Source organism: Nanorana parkeri, unplaced genomic scaffold, assembly GCF_000935625.1.
Source record: "Nanorana parkeri isolate BGI_ZX_2015 unplaced genomic scaffold, ASM93562v1 scaffold1152, whole genome shotgun sequence".
Lineage (NCBI taxonomy): Eukaryota > Metazoa > Chordata > Amphibia > Anura > Dicroglossidae > Nanorana > Nanorana parkeri.
In genome coordinates this window covers 354,830-372,913 of record NW_017307420.1, presented here as the reverse complement: position 1 = coordinate 372,913, position 18,084 = coordinate 354,830, and the positions used below count along the sequence as shown (strand labels likewise).

Here is an 18,084-nt window from a genome sequence, read left to right as displayed (position 1 = left end):
CCCCCCCCCCCCCACTACAGGTTGCCAGCAGAAAAAACTACAGAAGGGGGAGGAGACAAGGCCAGCCGCCCTGCACAAGGAGAAAGAGCAGCAGTGATCGGCCATTATTACAAAAATCTCCTTCACAGAGGCAAACTTTCACACTAATTATTGCATAGTAGACAAAGCACACCTAGATTCAAGTAAGAATACATGGGCCTCTTCAGGCGATATTTACTATTTCCAAAGTTTGGCTCTAAGGGTAAATCCTCATTTAAAGAGACACTGTCACTTTGTCTATTTGCTCTGTAGTGTCTGCAGATAGCGCCCCCCCCTCCCCCCAGACAGTAATACTTACATACTACTTTATCATCATTAGTAAGACCTCATCTGGAATATGCAGTTCAGTTTTGGGCACCAGTTCACAAAAAGGATGTTGTCGAACTGGAGAAAGTGCAGCGACTGGCAACTAAACTCATAAGAGCCATGGAGGAGCTCAGCTATGAGGCAAGATTCTCTCTGGAGAAGAGGCGATTAAGGGGGGACATGATCACCATGTATAAATACATAAATGGTCCATATAGTGAGCTTGGTGCCAAATTATTCACTTTAAGGTCACTGCAAAGGACAAGGGGGCACTCTTTGCGTTGGAGGAAAAGAAGTTTAAAGTTTGCATACGGAAAGGCTTCTTCACAGTTAGAGCTGTGAAAATGTGGAATAGACTTCCCCGGGAGCTTGTTCTAGCTAGCCTAGTTAATTGTTTTTAAACAATTCTGGATGTATTCCTAAATGCACAGAATATTACTGGATATTGAGTTCTTATAGGTATGTTAGGCATCAGAGATTGTTGATCCAGGGAATATCCGATTGCCTTATGGGATCAGAAAGGACATTGTTTCCCCCTTTTGGAGCAAATTGAACCGTGCTTTATACGGGGGTTTTTTTTTGCCTTCCTCTGGATCAACAGGGGGGGTAGCTGTGGGCATAGTGTTGTTTAGGCTTTTTTTTCTCATATCTCTATAGGTTGAACTCGATGGACGTGTTTCTTTTTTCAACCTGACTAACTATGTAACTACTGCCGCTTCCCTGTACCTCCGGAGACCTTGCCAGTCAGTACCTGAGCGGCCATTCTCCAGCCTCAGACACTTTCACATGGTGGAAGGGGGTATGTGACAACATTTCCCTGTCTAAGCTCCAATAGCAGCCAAAAATATCAAGTCCAACCCATATAGATCCACACAGATTCATTCTATATAAAGCAGAAATCCGGGTAACTTCCCACCGTTTTCAGGACCAGATCTGGAACGCAATGCATTGTGTTTTGCCGCGTTTTTACCACGATTTTGCTTTTTTTTTTGCTTAAAATGGGCATTCAGGTGCGTTCCAGTGCGTTTTTGATGCATTTCCATGCATTTCAGTGCATTCCAGACCAGACAAACTGAGACGTGCAGTGCCTCTGGTCTGTTCTGGACTGCGCTGGTGTGAACAGAGGCCAGAAATAGCATAGGGATACATTAGGATGCAGTTTGGTTCCGGAAACCATCTGGTCTGGAGATGGTCTGGATGTGGTGTGCATGGGCCCTTAGGCCGGTCCCTTCCGTCTGTCCCTTCCCATGCTGCAGCGATGGTATGTCCCTCAGCGTCTACACATTCTATAGACCGTGGGGGGAATTTATCAAAGCACTTGCGACAGTTTTAGCCTCTTAGATAATTTTTTTATGTGCAAATCTGTCTTTCAAGATGTGCCCCTGTTTTCACCTGAGCTTACACTACTTTCCAACTGCGCGTGTTTTGCACCTGTTTTCATCAGAGCTTGCACTACTATTTCAGTTGCATGTTTTTTGCACGTGTTTTCATCTGCACTTGTTCTGAGGCTGTCTGAAACTGGGCAAAATCACTTAAGAAAACAATCACAACTTAAGAAGTCCACATGACTACTTCTTCAAGATGCGACAGTTAAAGGAGAACTATGAGGTGAGTGATTTCCACTCAACTCAAAGTTCTAGCCGACCTGTGACAATGAGACTGTCACAGGTCGGCTCAATAGATTGGGAGGTGGGAGAACACATACCAGCGTTCGCTCACCTCTCGATCCTGTCACGGCTCTCTGCCGTGACAGGGGAGGGGCTGAATTCCCCCCTCCCCGCTCCGATCTGCCAGCGCTGACTGTCAGAACGGACGGGGGAGGGGGCGGGTACAGCTGGCTCTAGATAGGCAGAGCCAGCTGTCACTCACGCAGCTGGGCGAATCTCGACATCGATGTTTGATAAATTCCCCCCACTGTGTATAGAATGTGATGACTCAGGGATCTTAAACGACTGCAGCGTTAGAGGGGACAGGCTGGAGGGAGCACTGTCACAGCTGGTCGGATCAGAGGATCGGGTGAGTATAACTTTGTTATTTTTGAACGTAGACAAAAACGAGCATTTAACCTTTGCAGTGTGGGGTTAGCCCCACTACAAGGGTTAATAAAAATGTTCTGCTTTAACAGGAGCTCGTTAAACAGACCGTGTTACCATTTTAAATAGTTGCAGGTAAAAAAAATCGCAGAAAAAAAATCAAGTATTTTAAATGCTTACTTTACTGCATTTTTCTTTTCCATAGTTATTTTTTATTCACTTGCAATGAAGTTTAAACTTGAAAATGTAATTGCTCCAGGAAGAGTAAACTGCTAAGCACCACCCCTCCCTCTTTGCACATCATATCCCTCATGTCCTCTGAGAAGGTCTAATTACTGTCTGTGCTGGCCCAGCTCCTCCATCCCACCTTTCACCTCCATACATAACCTTTTATGTAGCAGCCAGGGAGGAGTCAAGGGGAATACCATAGAGTGACAGCTCTGAGTCTGATGGAGCTGCTGACAACACATGATGGTGGCACAAAGCAGCAGTCTCAGGACTACTGGATGTCTACACAAGGGAGGTTGTAAAATCACTTCACAGAATGCATTAAAGTCACACATAACCTTATGGGAAAATGGCCGGTTGAAGAAGCCTCTTCCTGGTTTTCTTTTGTATGTTTAACCTTTGTAATAAATATTCTTTTTGTGCTGCAGCTTTGTTTGGTCAAATGAAAAGACGAATGACCTAAATGAAACAATTTTCCATTATTCAGCGCTGGTCCTGTCACTGATGTCTTCTCTGTGTCTGTGATCATCCAGCAGTGATTAGTATTAAACAAAAAGAGATTGTATTCAATAATGCCATTGTATTTTCTAGTTTTCGGTAGCGTGGGGAGGGATTAAAACAGCTGCAGGGTTTGTATTGCTGTCTGTGTCTCCATTAGGAAGATTCACCCTCTCCTCTATTTGTCGCACGGTTTCGTGCCGCGCGGTCACCGCAATGGTGTGAACGATGCACATTGAAGTGCATTGTTTTTTGTGTTTGGAGCTGCTCCGCGCATATCCGTACAGCCGAATACATGCAGTGAGCTGCTCAGGTGTGAATGGAGCCTAAAAATTTCCCAGCCTCCCACTACCTAGCCCCTGACCTATTCTAGGGAGGCTACATCCCCCTCCAAGGTACTTACGTACCTCTTTCTGATGGCCTCTGGCTGTATTCTTAAGGCGGCCATACACTTTACAACCATCGCAAGACCTTAGTCTTGCGATGGTTGTTAAGTAATTTAAAAAACGTACGATCTGCCCATCTTGGACAGGCAGATCGTACTTGCGATCAGGGGGGCGGGCTTCCGATGACCGCAATGCTGAATGGGCAGTGTGCGCGTGCGCACTCCTTCCCGTTCGGCATTTGTCTCCCGAGCATCATTCAAACCAGCCAAAATTCGTAAGATTTTCGGCTTGTTTTCTAGCATGCTCCTTAGACAAAAGACGTGCGACCGTACAGTAGAAACGGTCGCACGTCTTCATTCACACTGCACGACTCTCGTACGATCGCGGGATTTCCAGCGATTCTCGTACGAGAATCGTGCAGTGTATGGGCACCTTTTGTCTTTCGTCTGCCCGTGCCTTGCACAGTATCTTTCCATAGACTGGAATAGGGCCCATTCATGTTTATGGGAAGCTATTATAAGCATGGACACCAAGATTTCTGCATCAACTGGAGACACCACAGGGGGCTGTTGCCATTGGTAAGAGGTAAGGAAGCCCTTGGGGGGAATAGTTTGGCTTAGAATAGGTTGGTGCTGGGGGACTTGCTCTTTGAATGAGGTTATGTTACACCTGAGAGGACTATGTCAGATTAATAGGGAATAAACAGTGAGTGGTCACTTTTTACCCCAATAGGAAGCCTGTGCGTATGGGGTCATACTTCTTTTATGTCCCTCCAACATAGGGCTAGGATAGAAAGGGGACATTGAGTTACACACTATTCTGACTGGTCGCTTGGCTCATAATCTAATTTAGTTTTCTCTTGCTAAATTCCTAATACATTAATCGTTGATGTTGAATTTATAACCCATTATTATTACTTTACATTTAGATTCCACAAAGAAGGAGCCGCGCTGGAATTTTTGGAAATACCTGGTTAATCCTCAGGGTCAAGTAGTGAAAACCTGGAGACCGGAGGAGCATTTTGAAAGTATGAAAGGAGATGTGGCAGCAATGGTCAGAGAGATTATCAAGAAGAGAAGGGAAGACCTTTGAATGTTTGAGCCATGTGGACTGTGAAGGGGGAATCTGTGATGTTTTATAAAGGAGAACTCTATCCACTAACACGGACTCAGTTTGTGATAGCACTCTGCAAATTGAGGATGGACTCCAAAAGTGATTTACATGGTGTCTAGTGTTAGATCTGGGTGGTCCCACTACGTCCTGTGCAAGTCCACTACTCACTGCCCTATTATGCACAATTACTGAGGGAAGCCAGGCAAGCAATTATAACGCACAGACATAATTACTGCTCTTTGTTTTCCCGTCTGAAGATTTCCTATTAAAAGAACTGTTCTTCCTTTCTGACAAATTTGACAATGAAATCATTAAAGGGAAAGCACATCGCATTTTATTTGAGCACAGATTATGGGTTTTATGGCAGTGCTTGTCCTACATTATTTGGGTTACTGTATTAAATGTAACAATTTGTAGATGAACCATGGGAGGGAGCCCTCGTTGACCTAATAGAATCACTCATCAGTCATCTGCTTACTAATTGTTCAACTAAGAGATCAGCCACAAAGAGAGTGCATTGTTTTTAATCAGATGTCCGACCCATAGACTATAAAGGTGCCCACACACCTTGCGATAATTGTACGATAATTGCGGGAAATCCCGCGATCATACGATTATCGCAAGGTGTGTGGAAGGCGTGCGACCGTTTCTACTGTAGGGTCGCACGACTTTTATCTTAGGAACGTGTTTGAAAACCCGCCGAGAATCGTACGATTGTCGGCGGGTGTGTGGCATGTTTGTAAGATAAATGCCGCACGGGCCGGTGTGCGCAAGCGCACACTGCCCGTTCAGCATTGCGCTCATCGGAAGCCCGCCCCTCAGCGGGGTGGGCCTTGCGATTATCGCTGCCTCTCCAAGATGGGCAAATCGTACGTATTTTTAATTACCTTACAACCATCACACAACAAAAGTCTTGCGATGGTTGTAAGGTCTGTGGCCAGCATTTTATATACATATATATATATATATATATATATATACATACACATATATATACACACACACACAACCTGTACATAGAGACTTGGGCTTTTAGGCTCGATTCACACCAGGTGCGTTGGGACTGTGATGGCTGTTTTTTTTTTCAGGGCAGCCCCAATGCAGTAACCTTGTCACAGATGGGCACAGTTTACAATCCAGGTCCGGGTCAGGGTAACGCATGCCAGTGGCTGTGCGTTGTAGTGCAGCCTCTGATGTAAATGCACCCTAAAGCATTAATACATGTTGATGAATACAGACTGATGGGCATACTAATCCTTTATGGCTGCAAGCAGCAATTATTCATTTCCCACTAAGCATTACTGCTACTTCACAGGTCTGTATAGGGGTAATGAAACATAACAGGTAATAAAAACTACTTACACAATTTATCATTACACTTCCCTGATTTATCAAATTTGTCAGACAAGAAGTGTCACTCTTTAAATGAGTACATTATCATTCAACATTGCTCTTATTGTTGGAGCACTTTAAAGGCAGAACCAGCCAGCCTCCTCCTTCGCTGCAGCAAAGGTATGTCCCTCTGTGTCTTCACGTTCTACACAGTGTAAAGAATGTGTTGACTCACGGACCAGCAGCGGAAGGGGAGAGAGGCTCCAGAGACCAGTCAAAGAGCAAGCCGGCTCAGAGGATCAGTGAGTATAACTTTGTTATTTTTCTCCCTAGACCAAAACGAGCCATTTATGCCCCATTCACACGAGAAACAGGCGGCCCATACAGCTCCAGGCTGCGTGCACGGCCGTATCGGGTAGCTCCCAGGAAGGACAGGTGCTGCGTGTGATTAGTATGCATCCAATGTCCTTCTCTATGGGAGTACGCAGCCGTACGCCGCCCTACGCTCACCCGCTCCCTGCACATCCGTGCGGGTGTCCGTGCTTGCACGCTGACAGGATGGATCCTGTCTGCGTCCGGGCTGGGACAGCCGCACCCGTACGGACCTGCACTTGAGGTGAGCATAGGGCGAAGTACGGTCACGTACTCCCATAGAGAAGGACATTGGATGCATACTAATCACACGCAGCACCTGTCCTTCCCGGGAGCCGCCCGATACGGCCGTGCACGCAGCTGTACGTGTGGCCTTTTCTCGTGTGAATGAGGCCTAACCCATGCAGCGTGGGGGTAGCCTAACTGCAAGAGTTAATAAAAAAAGTTATTTTTGAAAACATTATGAAGAGGTGAAAGGGTACAGGACTTCCTCTACCAGATCTCAGACATACTGGGCCCCAAGTGAGTCACAAATAGGGCCCAAGCTGTGCTCAGGTCCATCGAAAACTCAGTTTTTCCATTCTGGATAAGTTTCTTCAAATAATAAAAATATTTTTTATTTCATGTTTTCTAATTATTTGTTATTGTTTGCGAAGTTCCTTAATCATTAGCTTCTTTTTTTAATTGTTTATAAAGAATTGCTTGGATCAAACAAAGGTGCAAGATGAAAGTTTATTATAAAGAAGTACATTTTAGAAGTGGGGAAATGCCACTCTATTGTGTTTGCTGCTTATGGTTCTAGAAATGTGCTGAGGTCAATTGTACTTGTGTGTATCTGCCACATGCTGATGGCGTTTGTTCTTTAAAGCAGGACTCGGGGCAAAACTGCCTAACCCCTCACTGCAAGAGTTAAAGGAGAACTATGAGGTGAGTGAAAATCACTCATCCTCGTAGTTCGAGCCGACCTGTGACAATAGATCGGGAAGTGAGCGATCACATACCGTCGCTTACTCACTTCTCGGTCATCTCCCGCCAGAGAGCAGGTGCGGCCAGTCACGGCCCCCTGCAGGGATTCCCCCCCTCCCCGCTCCGATCCTCCAGCGCTGACTGGGGGAGGGGGCGGGTACAGCTAGCTCTGCCTCTAGATAAGCAGAGCCAGCTGTCAATCACGCAGCTGGGTGGATCCAGACAGTATTGTCGGGATCCATCCCGGCTGCGGCGGTCTCAGTATACCGCAAGCTGTAGCTCACGATATACTGAGTTTTGGGTCACGGGAGGACGCTAGTATATGTTCTAGTGGCTATAACATATATATATATACTATAATCTACTTTTATATCCAATTTTACATACACTATACAGAAACCTTTGTTTGTATTGTTCTTTCGTACATCCCTATAACCAATAATATAATAATCATTTAAACAAACAGATGAATGTTCGCGACTAAGAAAGATCTAATTCCAGATTAACGGTTCCCTAGTACATGATTCCGTTTTTCCCGACTTAAGATCACATTAGCAGTTTGAATTTCACCTCTTCAGATGAGGAAACATTTCTAACCTGAGCCTTTGATATTTCTTGTTATGATGGTCAAAAACATTCACTGATTTGTCCCCATTAACTAATAGAAAATCGAATGAACGTTTTATAGTGAAATTCTAACCATGTATGGCTAGCTTCTGAGGTCTCTGACTTTCTGTTGTTTCTCTGGGACAGGAAGGGAAGGAAGATCTTCCCCAATGGGACACCGATGGAAAAAAAACTTTAACCATTACCTACTCTATTCAAAACTAAGAAATAAAAAGTTTGGGCTATAGACCAAAAAACAAATACAAATTACCACATATTTCCTGTTTACATTCACCACTATGCATTTAATAGTACTCACATGTGCACAGTGATTGAAATAGTTAACATAGAACCCCAATTATTGAAGTGTCTGCAATACGAATCAGTCAAGTTGCCCCATTAGAGACAGTCAATACTTTCTTTTCTTTAAATCTGCACTAGATGATAGACTACTGGAACCTGATTGATTGAAGCGGAGTAACACAGATCAGAGCTATAGATAGCTCCTTTTGCGCCCAAGGCAAGAACAGAAAATTGTGCCCCCCCAACAGACGTGGGATGTCACCTGACGCGGCACACGCACGGCATCATGTGAGGTCATGCGCCCCGCCTCCAGGATGGCAGCGCGCATGCGCAGATTTAGCTGGTGGCCAACTCCAAAATAGCATACAAATTTGTTTTGTTTGATGAAACTAATGAAAACATTTTTAGTTTCTGTTCATTTCGTCCAAAACAAATTTTTAGTCTTTGCACATGTCTAGTAATATGTGTGCATGAGTGTGTGTGTTTATATGTGTGGGGGGGTTATTTTTTATCATTATTATTGTTTAATTTTGTTTACTGTTGGGGGGCGTCAGGGAAATATTAGGGGTCTAAACAGACCCCAGACATTTCCCTTTTGAAATAGAAAAAGAAATTGCGGACACAGAGTCCTCAGAGACACAGAGTCCTCAATCTCTTTTTCTGCAGCATCTGCTCTCATAGAATGGAAAGCATTCAGTGCAGAGGCATCCCATTCATTCAGAAACTGGTGATAGAAAAATATTTTCTATCATCCAGTTATCGATGGGTAAAAGCCTCTATAGTGAGTGCTTCCACCCATTGAGAAACTCATGAATGAATAGGAAGTGATGTAAGGCACTTCCTGTTCATTCATAACTGGGGACACGTGTCTCCAGTTATTTACAAACACCAAAGAGCATCGGTATATATCACTGATTTACCAATCCTCCACTCTGCCATCCTGAGAGCTAGAACCGGCGGGGGGCGCGGGGCAGAGGAGGGAGCGCTGTCATTTCAAGATGGCCGAGCAATGATGGGAGAAAGAGCCACTGGCTGTCAGGTCCTGGCAGAGCGGCTCTCTCTCTCTCCTCACCACTAGGCCGTCCTGAATGACAGCTCCCTCATCCGCCATGCCGCTGACTGCAGCGCTCCATTTCTCATCGGATCCCCACTGCCTCTGTCCATACAGGCGGGGGAGAGCAGCGGTGATCCGAGGAGAAGCTGAAGCCTGTGCTGCGGCTGTGTTGGCCACCTGGTGCCCCTGTTGCCATCGCACCCTGTGCTCGCCATGGCAACAAGGGCGAGGGGACGCAGCCAGGCTGGCCCTGACTGCATCCCCTCTCAGCTGCGCCTGAGGCGAGTGCCTCACTCGCCCCATGGTAGCTACAGCCCTGACACAGATAGGTTCAGTCTGTTATTTTGGATTAAACAAAAGATGATTTTTATGAAGATGATTAAATATAAGTTTGCATAAACCAGTTTATCTGTTGTAATTCATTAGAATGTACCTGTAATAGTTATGATAACATTTTTAAAAAATTGCAAGTTAATGCCGTGATTACTATTCTGTCTAATCTTTGCTATTTGCCTATGCCCCTATATCCAGATGACATAACGTGTGCTGATGTGGTAGTGTATGTAGTAGCTGATCTGTATATCACAGCTAACTAACGATACACTGCCTAATCACCACACATATTAAACTAGGCCGGGTTTCCTTGGCTGCGTGTGAAGTTATTAGACTTTATTCAATAAGGTGGTGCAGAGTGCGGTGATGATGTGCAGAGTGCAGAAGCCCACAGTAATCAATCAGAAATCACAATAACTGATATGAGTCAATGAGTCAGTCAACTAAAATCAGATTGGTTTCCAGGGTTTACTACACTTTGCACAGCACCATTACCTCCTGCACTGCTTTACTGAATAAGCCTCCAAGACTGAACAATCACAGTGACAGCACACAGGAAGCACCGGCTAAACATGTAATATTAGTATTATAGTTACATAGTTACATAGTATTTGAGGTTGAATAAAGACATACGTCCATCAAATCCAACCTATTGTTGATGTGTGCGTATGTGTACACACACACACACACACACACATACATATACATGTACATACACACACACATACATACATATATGCGTACAAACACACCCTCACATACACACATAGGTCCTTGTATCAGTTTGTTCTACAACAGTTTGTGCTGCACTTTACAAAGCAGAGGGACACAGTACAGTTACAATACAAATCAATAGAAGAGGATTAAGAGGGCCCTACTCACAGGAGCTTACAATCTAAAAACATTTGTATATGTATCTGTAAAGTCAAGTTTGGGCAGATCAGTACAGGTTATGTACCTGGAGTTAAGCCCACAGACTCAGAGGAAGCTGGGCAACCCAGACATATTTTAAATGTAGTTTATGATTACTATCAGCGTGTGTTGTAAAATAGTCACCGCTTCAAGCTCACTCCTGTGATGGACTACAATCTCAATACAAATTAGTAAAGTAAATGTGAGATTGTCGTCCATTACAGGCGCAAGCTTGGAGCGGTGACTACTTTACAACACACACAGGGACCATGGGGAACAAAAGTAGCCCCCCTCCAGAAGGAAAGACAGTGTTGGCATGAATTCAGAGATGATTGGAGGATCTCCAGCCGAGTGGTACACAAATAACATAAATTTTTGTTAATATGTGAGGTACTTGAATAAATTTTTAAGATTTAACTCCCGAGTCTAGTGTCACTTTAAGTCCATTATAAAAGACATCCGTTCTATAATGCAGGAAAACTGATGAATTCTAAACTTGTATTTAGGAGAAGCAGATGTATTTGGTGAAAGCGCATGCAGAAAGATGGCACATGCGAGTTAACTGGTGTATTTAACTAGCAACCAGCTAACATTACACTGCCTTCTTCTCACATACTGAACTCCAGTGTAGTGAAGCCATTCTCAGATGCAGGTGGCAAGGTATCAGCGACTGCTGGACTGGATAACAAGCAGCCAGCTAAAATACACTGCCTACCTGAAACTGGTTTACCAGCAAATAGATCTCTCCAGGCAGCTATTTCTTCACAAGTGTATATGTAGCAGTAGATGATGGCATGTTGGTTACAACGGAAGTACAACTTTACTTGTTGCAGATATATTTATTTCCACTAGATGGCGCAAGCACTCCTTCAATTGCAGCTCAGAGATAGAACAGTGTGGCGTGCATCCAGCAACTGTTAGTTATGAGATCAGAACAGCCAGCTAGCAATGCACTGCCTCACCGGCCCATCACGTAGCATCCCGATTCAGAAATATACTGGAGAGTTCGCTGACCTGGTTCTGGTGCATAATTGTAAACTCATTCCTCAAACCATTATAAAGCACTGCCCCTTTTAGACAACCTGTACCCACTTTATGCATGTCCTAATCCTTCTCAGCAGGAAATATTACTCAAGGTAGCGGCACTTGTGTGAAAAAAAGAAAAGAAAAAGTAAGTCTGATGGTCAGCACACCCAGACCTATAAGGCATCTCAATGTATTTGTCCCTTTTTTACATCTTTGTACATAATTAAAGAACTCTGGGTAAAACTTGTATTAACCCTTGCTGAGGGGCTACCCCTGCACTGCAAGGGTTTACTGCTCGCCTTGGTCCAGGGAGGGGGGGGGAATTAAAAAAGTTATACTCACCCGATCCTCTGAGCCGGCTTGCTCTTAGACTGGGTTATTCCCTCCCCGCTGCAGCGGTCTAAGGATCCTCAAGTCATCATTTTCTATGCACAGTGTATAGGACATGAGGACGCCAAGGAACATACCATCGCTGCAGCATAGAAGGAGACAGGCTGGAGGGAGCGCTGTCACAGCCGGCCGGCTCAGAGCATCGGGCGGGTGAGTATAACTTTGTTATTTTCGCTCCTAGACGAAAGCGAGCATTTAACCCTTGCAATGCAGGGGGTAGCCCCACAGCAAGGGTTAACATCATTTTTTCTTCTTTAAGGTAGCGGCACTTATGTAAGAATAAAGAAAAAGGAAGTCTGATGGTCAGCTCAGACCTAACATTTCAGTGTATTTGCCCGTTTTTACATCTTTGTACATAAATTGGGGTTGGTTAGTTATTTTCACACTGGGTGAATCTCTGTTTGCTATAGTGTTTCCTTACTTCTCCAAGAATGAAAATGACTTCCTTGCTAAATCCACCCCCCAGTGTATATACCGTATACTATGCGATATGTCACACTATCTTGTGTTTCACAATTTTAAAGGAGAACTATGGGGTAAGTTTCTTCCCCATAGTTCTCCTCAGGGTCACGGGAGGACACAAACAAGCGTCCTCCACTCACCCAAACCACAGTATACGGCGAGCTACAGCTCCCGGTATACTGAGACCGCCGCAGCCGGGACGGATCCCGACATTACTGTTGAGATCCACCCAGCTGCGTGAGGGACAGCTGGCTCTGCCTATCTAGAGGCAGAGCCAGCTGTACCCGTCCGTTCCGCCAGTCAGCGCTGGGGGATCGGAGGGGGGAATCCCTGCAGGGAGCCGTGAGTGACAGTCACGGCTCTCTGCAGGGACAGGATCGAGAAGTGAGCGAGCGACGGTATGAGCCGACCTGTGACAGTTTCATTGTCACACATAGTTCTCCTTTAACCTCTTCCTGGTGACATACTACATATATGCTGCAGATGGGCCCTAATGCCAGGCTCCTGCATGTATGGGATTCCACTGCTGTGTGCTGAGATGGTGCTTACTGTACACTCCCAGGACACCGACAGAGCTCCCGGAAACAATCAGGAGATGGGTCCCCAATCATACAATCGCTTAAATATTACCATACAATGTATCACCCAAGCCTTGAGATCTTTAACCCTTTGTCTTGCACATCTAGGTTGCAACTGATAATGGAGATCTGCCAGCACGGTACAGTCAGGGTTAATTAGGGTTAGCAGAACTCCCCAGCCCCCTCCTTAACGTTACATAGCACGGGGAAGTTATATAGGATTGCTGGAAGCACCAATTCTTCGTTATTAAAGTAGAACAAGTAGAAGTACAATAGGTGTTATCCCAATTTGGCTGCAAAAGTGGATATACACTTTAAACTGTATGTAAAGGCAAACTGTATTTTTTTTCTTCAACATTGTATATAGAGTAGGGAAGTTTTAGAGGCCAAGCGATTGTTATTGTTGTCTCTAATTATACAGAAAGTGAAGGGAAATCTCACCAGAGGAAGACCTGAGGAAAATATTCCCATGGGTACACCTGTTCCTATGACAGCTAAGAAAAGAATGCTATTCACTTTGGAGAGATGTCTTTTTATTTCCTGCTGCATCTCCTGAACAGGAAGTGAAGAGAATTTGCTCTTTTGGGACACAGGCAGCAAAAAATAACCAGATGGAGGTTTTAACCCTTCCCTAGGTTATCTAGTTTTGGCTTTACATACACTTTAACCCAAAGTTATCACAGTGCTTACTGTACAAGAACTCCAGAATGAAATCACTGAAGAACTGACCTTGTTGATTCTCTGTAAATTCGATTTCCTGCTCCTCTTCAAATCTCTTCCAAGAGTTTTCATAATACTTTCCTAAGAGAGAGATAATGTCACATCATTTATCATTGATGAGAACAATGAGGATCATCAGAAAGTGGCTCAGGATTGCACACTCACCCACATAACCCCCTCGTCTCTTCTGACTTTAGGGACAGACAGCCTTTCCAGCTTCCACTCCATAACTCAGATCAGGAGAACAGCTTCTATCTGTGCTGGTTGCTTTCCCACCTGGATCTCCGTTCTCTTTGTCTGGTCCCTATGATGCTCCCCAGGGTCCTATTCTTCTATATAAAGGTAGAGAACTAGCGGCTGCAGTAGCGGGAATCACCTGTCCTTCGTCCTGATTGGTGGAGGAGTTCGCAGCACGAGGAGGAAAGGTTGGAGCCGTGACGTCACTAGAGGGAATCCCTCTGCTCGGGCTTCATTGTTCTTGGACATCGCGGGGCGGCTGGTGCAGCGGGAAGACCCCGCCTCCTCCTCGTGATTGGCTGCTCGTGCTGAGGATTCCCTGCTCCACCTGCATATTCAATGTAGCCTGCTGCTGGGTGACGTCGCCGGATCGTTGCCTTACCTGACGTTACCTTTCTGATATTAATTGGGAGTCGCTGCTCTTGTCCGAGGCGCTCTCACTGCCGCCACACCGACCCTGATGGTGGCTTGTCATGGCAGAGGGACCCGCGGCGGGGAAAAAAGCGGGTGTCTGGTCCTATGGTTACCCAAACATAGCAGCCGCAAATCCAGCCGAGACAGCGGGAACTGGATGAATGATGGAGGGGGGTGCAGAGCTGTCATTTAAAGGGATTGTCCCTTTGTTGGACGCAAGCACCCCCTGTGCCCCTTTCTCCAATGTCTCTCTTAGGGCCCATTCACATTTAAGGGTCCATTCACAACACATACAATTTGCCTTCTCACAGTGGACACCATTCACACCACCAGATGGGACGCAGTACAACCGCCTCTTACCCCACTGTACACATAGAACTTGCGACATTTCAATAAAGTTCAAAAAAAAAAAAAGTGCAATGTGCCAGGATCTTGGCATTGGCACTGCACACCAGCTGCTGTGTGTTTTGCGCAGCGGCTGGTGTGAATTGGCCCTTAAGTGTGCAGTTGTGGTGCGTTAACATGTATTGTGGTAAGGCCGCCAATTCATCATTATAAATGAGTGCCAATGAAGCAAAAAACTTGCATGGGGCTTTTTTTTAACGCAGTGTACGTACTATACCGCACAGCATATGGTGTGCTGCGGTGCAATGGGCTCTACTGTACAGTGCGTTGGGATGTCACCCGGACGCACAAAGAGCTGGTGTTTTGCATGTGTGGAGGAACATGCATTCATGCGTACGCTTTACGGCACATTCACACTAGCCCATCCATTAAACTGCTCTGTTTTAGTGGACGTGCTAGTGCGTTGTGACAGCTCCAGTAGTGTGCGCTGTATTATGCTTCATTCACACATGAGTGGGTGTAGGAAACGGCGATTTTATGGGTGGATTCCGCACGTTTCGGCTGTAGTAATAGCTGCAAACGCGTGGAATCTGCGCGTATGTTATCGTCTGTGTGGAAAACGCTACCGCTCTGTGTGAATGGAGCCTAAGGCCCCATTCACACCTAGGCGTATTGTAATATGCGCGTCTGTCGCGCGACCGCCACGCGGTTTTTTTACCGCGATTCGCGGTAAAAAAGTTGCGCGACCGTCGCGCGATTCCAAAGGCTACTTGGCAGTATCCAAATGGAAAACGCCCTACAAAACGGCCCAAAGTAGTCCCGGGACCTTTTCAGGCGTGGGCCGTTTTGTAGCGCGTTAGGGACGGGCGGAAATACGCCAAGGTGGGAACGAGGGCATTGACTACAATGCTATTTATTTTTTTGACCGTTTTGTAGAGCGTTCGTCGAGCGTAGGACGCGCTACAAAACGGTCAGGTGTGAATGGGGCCTAACTATACAATCTTTTCATATAGAGTGTACAACGTGTACACTCCATTAGGTCCTCCGTAGCCGTGCGTTGTAGCCTAGCTGCTGCTGTGAATCGGCTCCAGTTTTGTATTGTTTTATTCTACAAGCCAATAAAAAATGTTTTTGTAAAATAAAACGTTTTGCTATGTAACCCATTATTAATATCATTAACCCTTTGTTACACTTAATTAGCCCTAATTAAGTCCTGGTTCACACCGAGCGTTTTGTTGCGCTTTTTCTGCCCAAGAAAAATGCTCCAAAAATCTGCCACAAATAAACCCAATTCATTTCTATGGCCCAGTTTACATCTGAGCGTTTTGTACGTCTTTCACTGGAAAAAGTACATGAGCTTCTTTTTTGGGGGGGGGGGGGGGGGACATTTACAGCCCTTTTGGACCACAGATCTAAAAAAAAAAAAAAAATCCCTTTTATTTCTATGGCCCTGTTCACATTTGAGCGTTTAGTAGCAATAAGCAAAGCGCATGTCGCTGGAAAAAGTACAGCTTTTTGTTTGGCACATACAGCTCGTTTTGGCCACATAGACTCAATAGGAAATGCTTGAAAACACCCATTTGCTGTGTTTTAATGCGCTTTTTCTCATTAACATCAATGAGCTACAATCTGCTCACCAAAAACGCTCAAAAACGCACATTACAAATGCGCGTAAAAACATTGTCACCTAGGTGTGAGCCAGGCCTAATTCTTTGTCTGCTTTCCTTTTTTTGGCCACTTGTCTTTTTTAATTTATACTTTTAATATGAAATGTGTGTGTGTGTCTTCCTTTATTTCATTTGTATGTTGTTTGTAACATAAATGTTAAAAAAAAACTACACCGTGAATCTGAAAGAATGGGGGATGTACTCCTTGGGGGAGCAACCCATAATGACAATGTATGTTTAAAGTAAGGACCTGGTTACGGTCCAAGGTTGCTGCCTTTCTGCTCGAGATGAGGGAATCGCTCAAAAGAAGTTTGAGTCCTGGATGTGCGGTTGGGAGCGCCTATTTAAAAGGATTGCCATCTCGCTTGGAGGTTCATCTGGGTTGTTTATTTAGGTGGATATGTCAGATACAGCCAAAACGTTTCAGGGGAATCAGGCTCACCCTTCTTCGGGGCTTGAGCAACACCAATAAGAAAAGCTGTACTTTGTGGCCTAAATTAGGGCTAGATGAGCGCTGAGTGTCATCGTACCTGTTTGCAGTGATAAATGATTCTGAGGAAGGGGGAGCCTGATTCCCCGAAACACAATGGGGGGAATTTAGCAAAACTGGAGTGGACGGGATCTGGAGCTGCTGTGCATGGCAGCCAATCAGCTACAGTATTGGTTTATGTTAAAAAATCTGAGGGTTTAATGTCACTTTAAGTTTGTTCAGTTAAGATATGAAAATTAGAGAGAGATGTTGGTTGCCATGCACAGCTGCTCCAGATTTTGTCCCCTCACTGTCTGTATCTGCCATCTATTTGGATGAACAGCTTAGATGAACCTTCGAGGGAGATGACCATTGTTTTGACCCTTGAAGGGAGATGACCATTTTTTGGGAGCCGCTCCTAACCACACATCTTCGATTTAAAACTTATGAGGCTGAAACCTTAGGCCTTGTTCACACGAATGCAGAGCAGATCCGGTCAGGTTTCTGCACACGCACGCTAGTCTTTTTGACGCGTTTTTGGCTAAAAAAAATATTTTTTTTTTTTAGTTTAACATGGGCTTTCAGTGCGTTCCAGGCATTTGCATGTGTTTTTGATGCGTTTGCAGATCCAGCGCAGGTAAAATAGGGCCTGCAGCATTTTTTACCTACTCTGGATCTGCACGCTGCGATGTGAACTGGAGCTCAAAATACCATAGGAATACATTGGACGCAGTTTTCATCCGGTCTGCACTTGCTCTGCTCTGGATCTGCTCCGCGCTTGGTGTGAACAAGCCTTATTCTAAGGTCTCGTTTACACCTAGGCGTATTGCATATGCGCGTCTGTCGCGCGACCGTCGCGCTTTTTTTTACCGTGATTCGCGGTAAAAAAAGTCGCGCGACCGTCGCGCGTTTCCGAAGGCTACTTGGCTGTATCCCAATGGAAACGCGCAACAAAACGGGCCAAAGTAGTACCTGTACCTTTTCAGGCGTGGGCCGTTTTGTAGCGCGTTAGGGACGGGCGGAAATACGCCAAGGTGGGAACGAGACCATTGAATACAATGGGATTTATATTTTTGAGCGTTTTGTAGAGCGTTCGTCGAGCGTAGAACGCGCTACAAAACGTTCAGGTGTGAACGAGGGCTTAAAGTAGAAACAGAGCAAATAGGGGGGAGATTATCAGAGGAACTTTATGGCACTTGATCTTCCCTTTGGGGCTACTTAGAGGTACACTATGAGGCCAAAAGTTTGTGGACACCTAACCATCACCCCTATGTAAACTTGTTAGGCATCCTGTG

The 18,084-nt window shown here is 45.2% G+C and overlaps 2 protein-coding genes across 4 annotated transcripts in view; one reads left to right on the top strand and one right to left on the bottom strand.

Annotated features, from left to right (window-relative positions):
• Window positions 1–4,696, top strand: part of GPX8 (glutathione peroxidase 8 (putative)) — an 8,059-nt gene extending 3,363 nt beyond the window's left edge. For all 3 annotated transcript variants that reach the window (XM_018568186.1, XM_018568184.1, XM_018568185.1), the window contains exon 3: window positions 4,419–4,696. In XM_018568186.1, coding sequence (XP_018423688.1) covers window positions 4,419–4,582 — 164 coding nt within the window. In that variant the 3' untranslated portion in view covers window positions 4,583–4,696. The remainder of the gene's footprint in view (window positions 1–4,418) is intronic.
• The window catches only part of CDC20B (cell division cycle 20B), a 40,240-nt gene extending 26,355 nt beyond the window's left edge, over window positions 1–13,885 (bottom strand). The window contains exons 1-2 of the mRNA XM_018568179.1: window positions 13,823–13,885; window positions 13,667–13,738 (exon numbers count right to left, since the gene is read on the bottom strand). Of these exons, the coding sequence (XP_018423681.1) occupies window positions 13,667–13,738; window positions 13,823–13,885 (135 nt within the window). The remainder of the gene's footprint in view (window positions 1–13,666; window positions 13,739–13,822) is intronic.
• Between the last annotated feature and the right edge of the window lie 4,199 nt (window positions 13,886–18,084).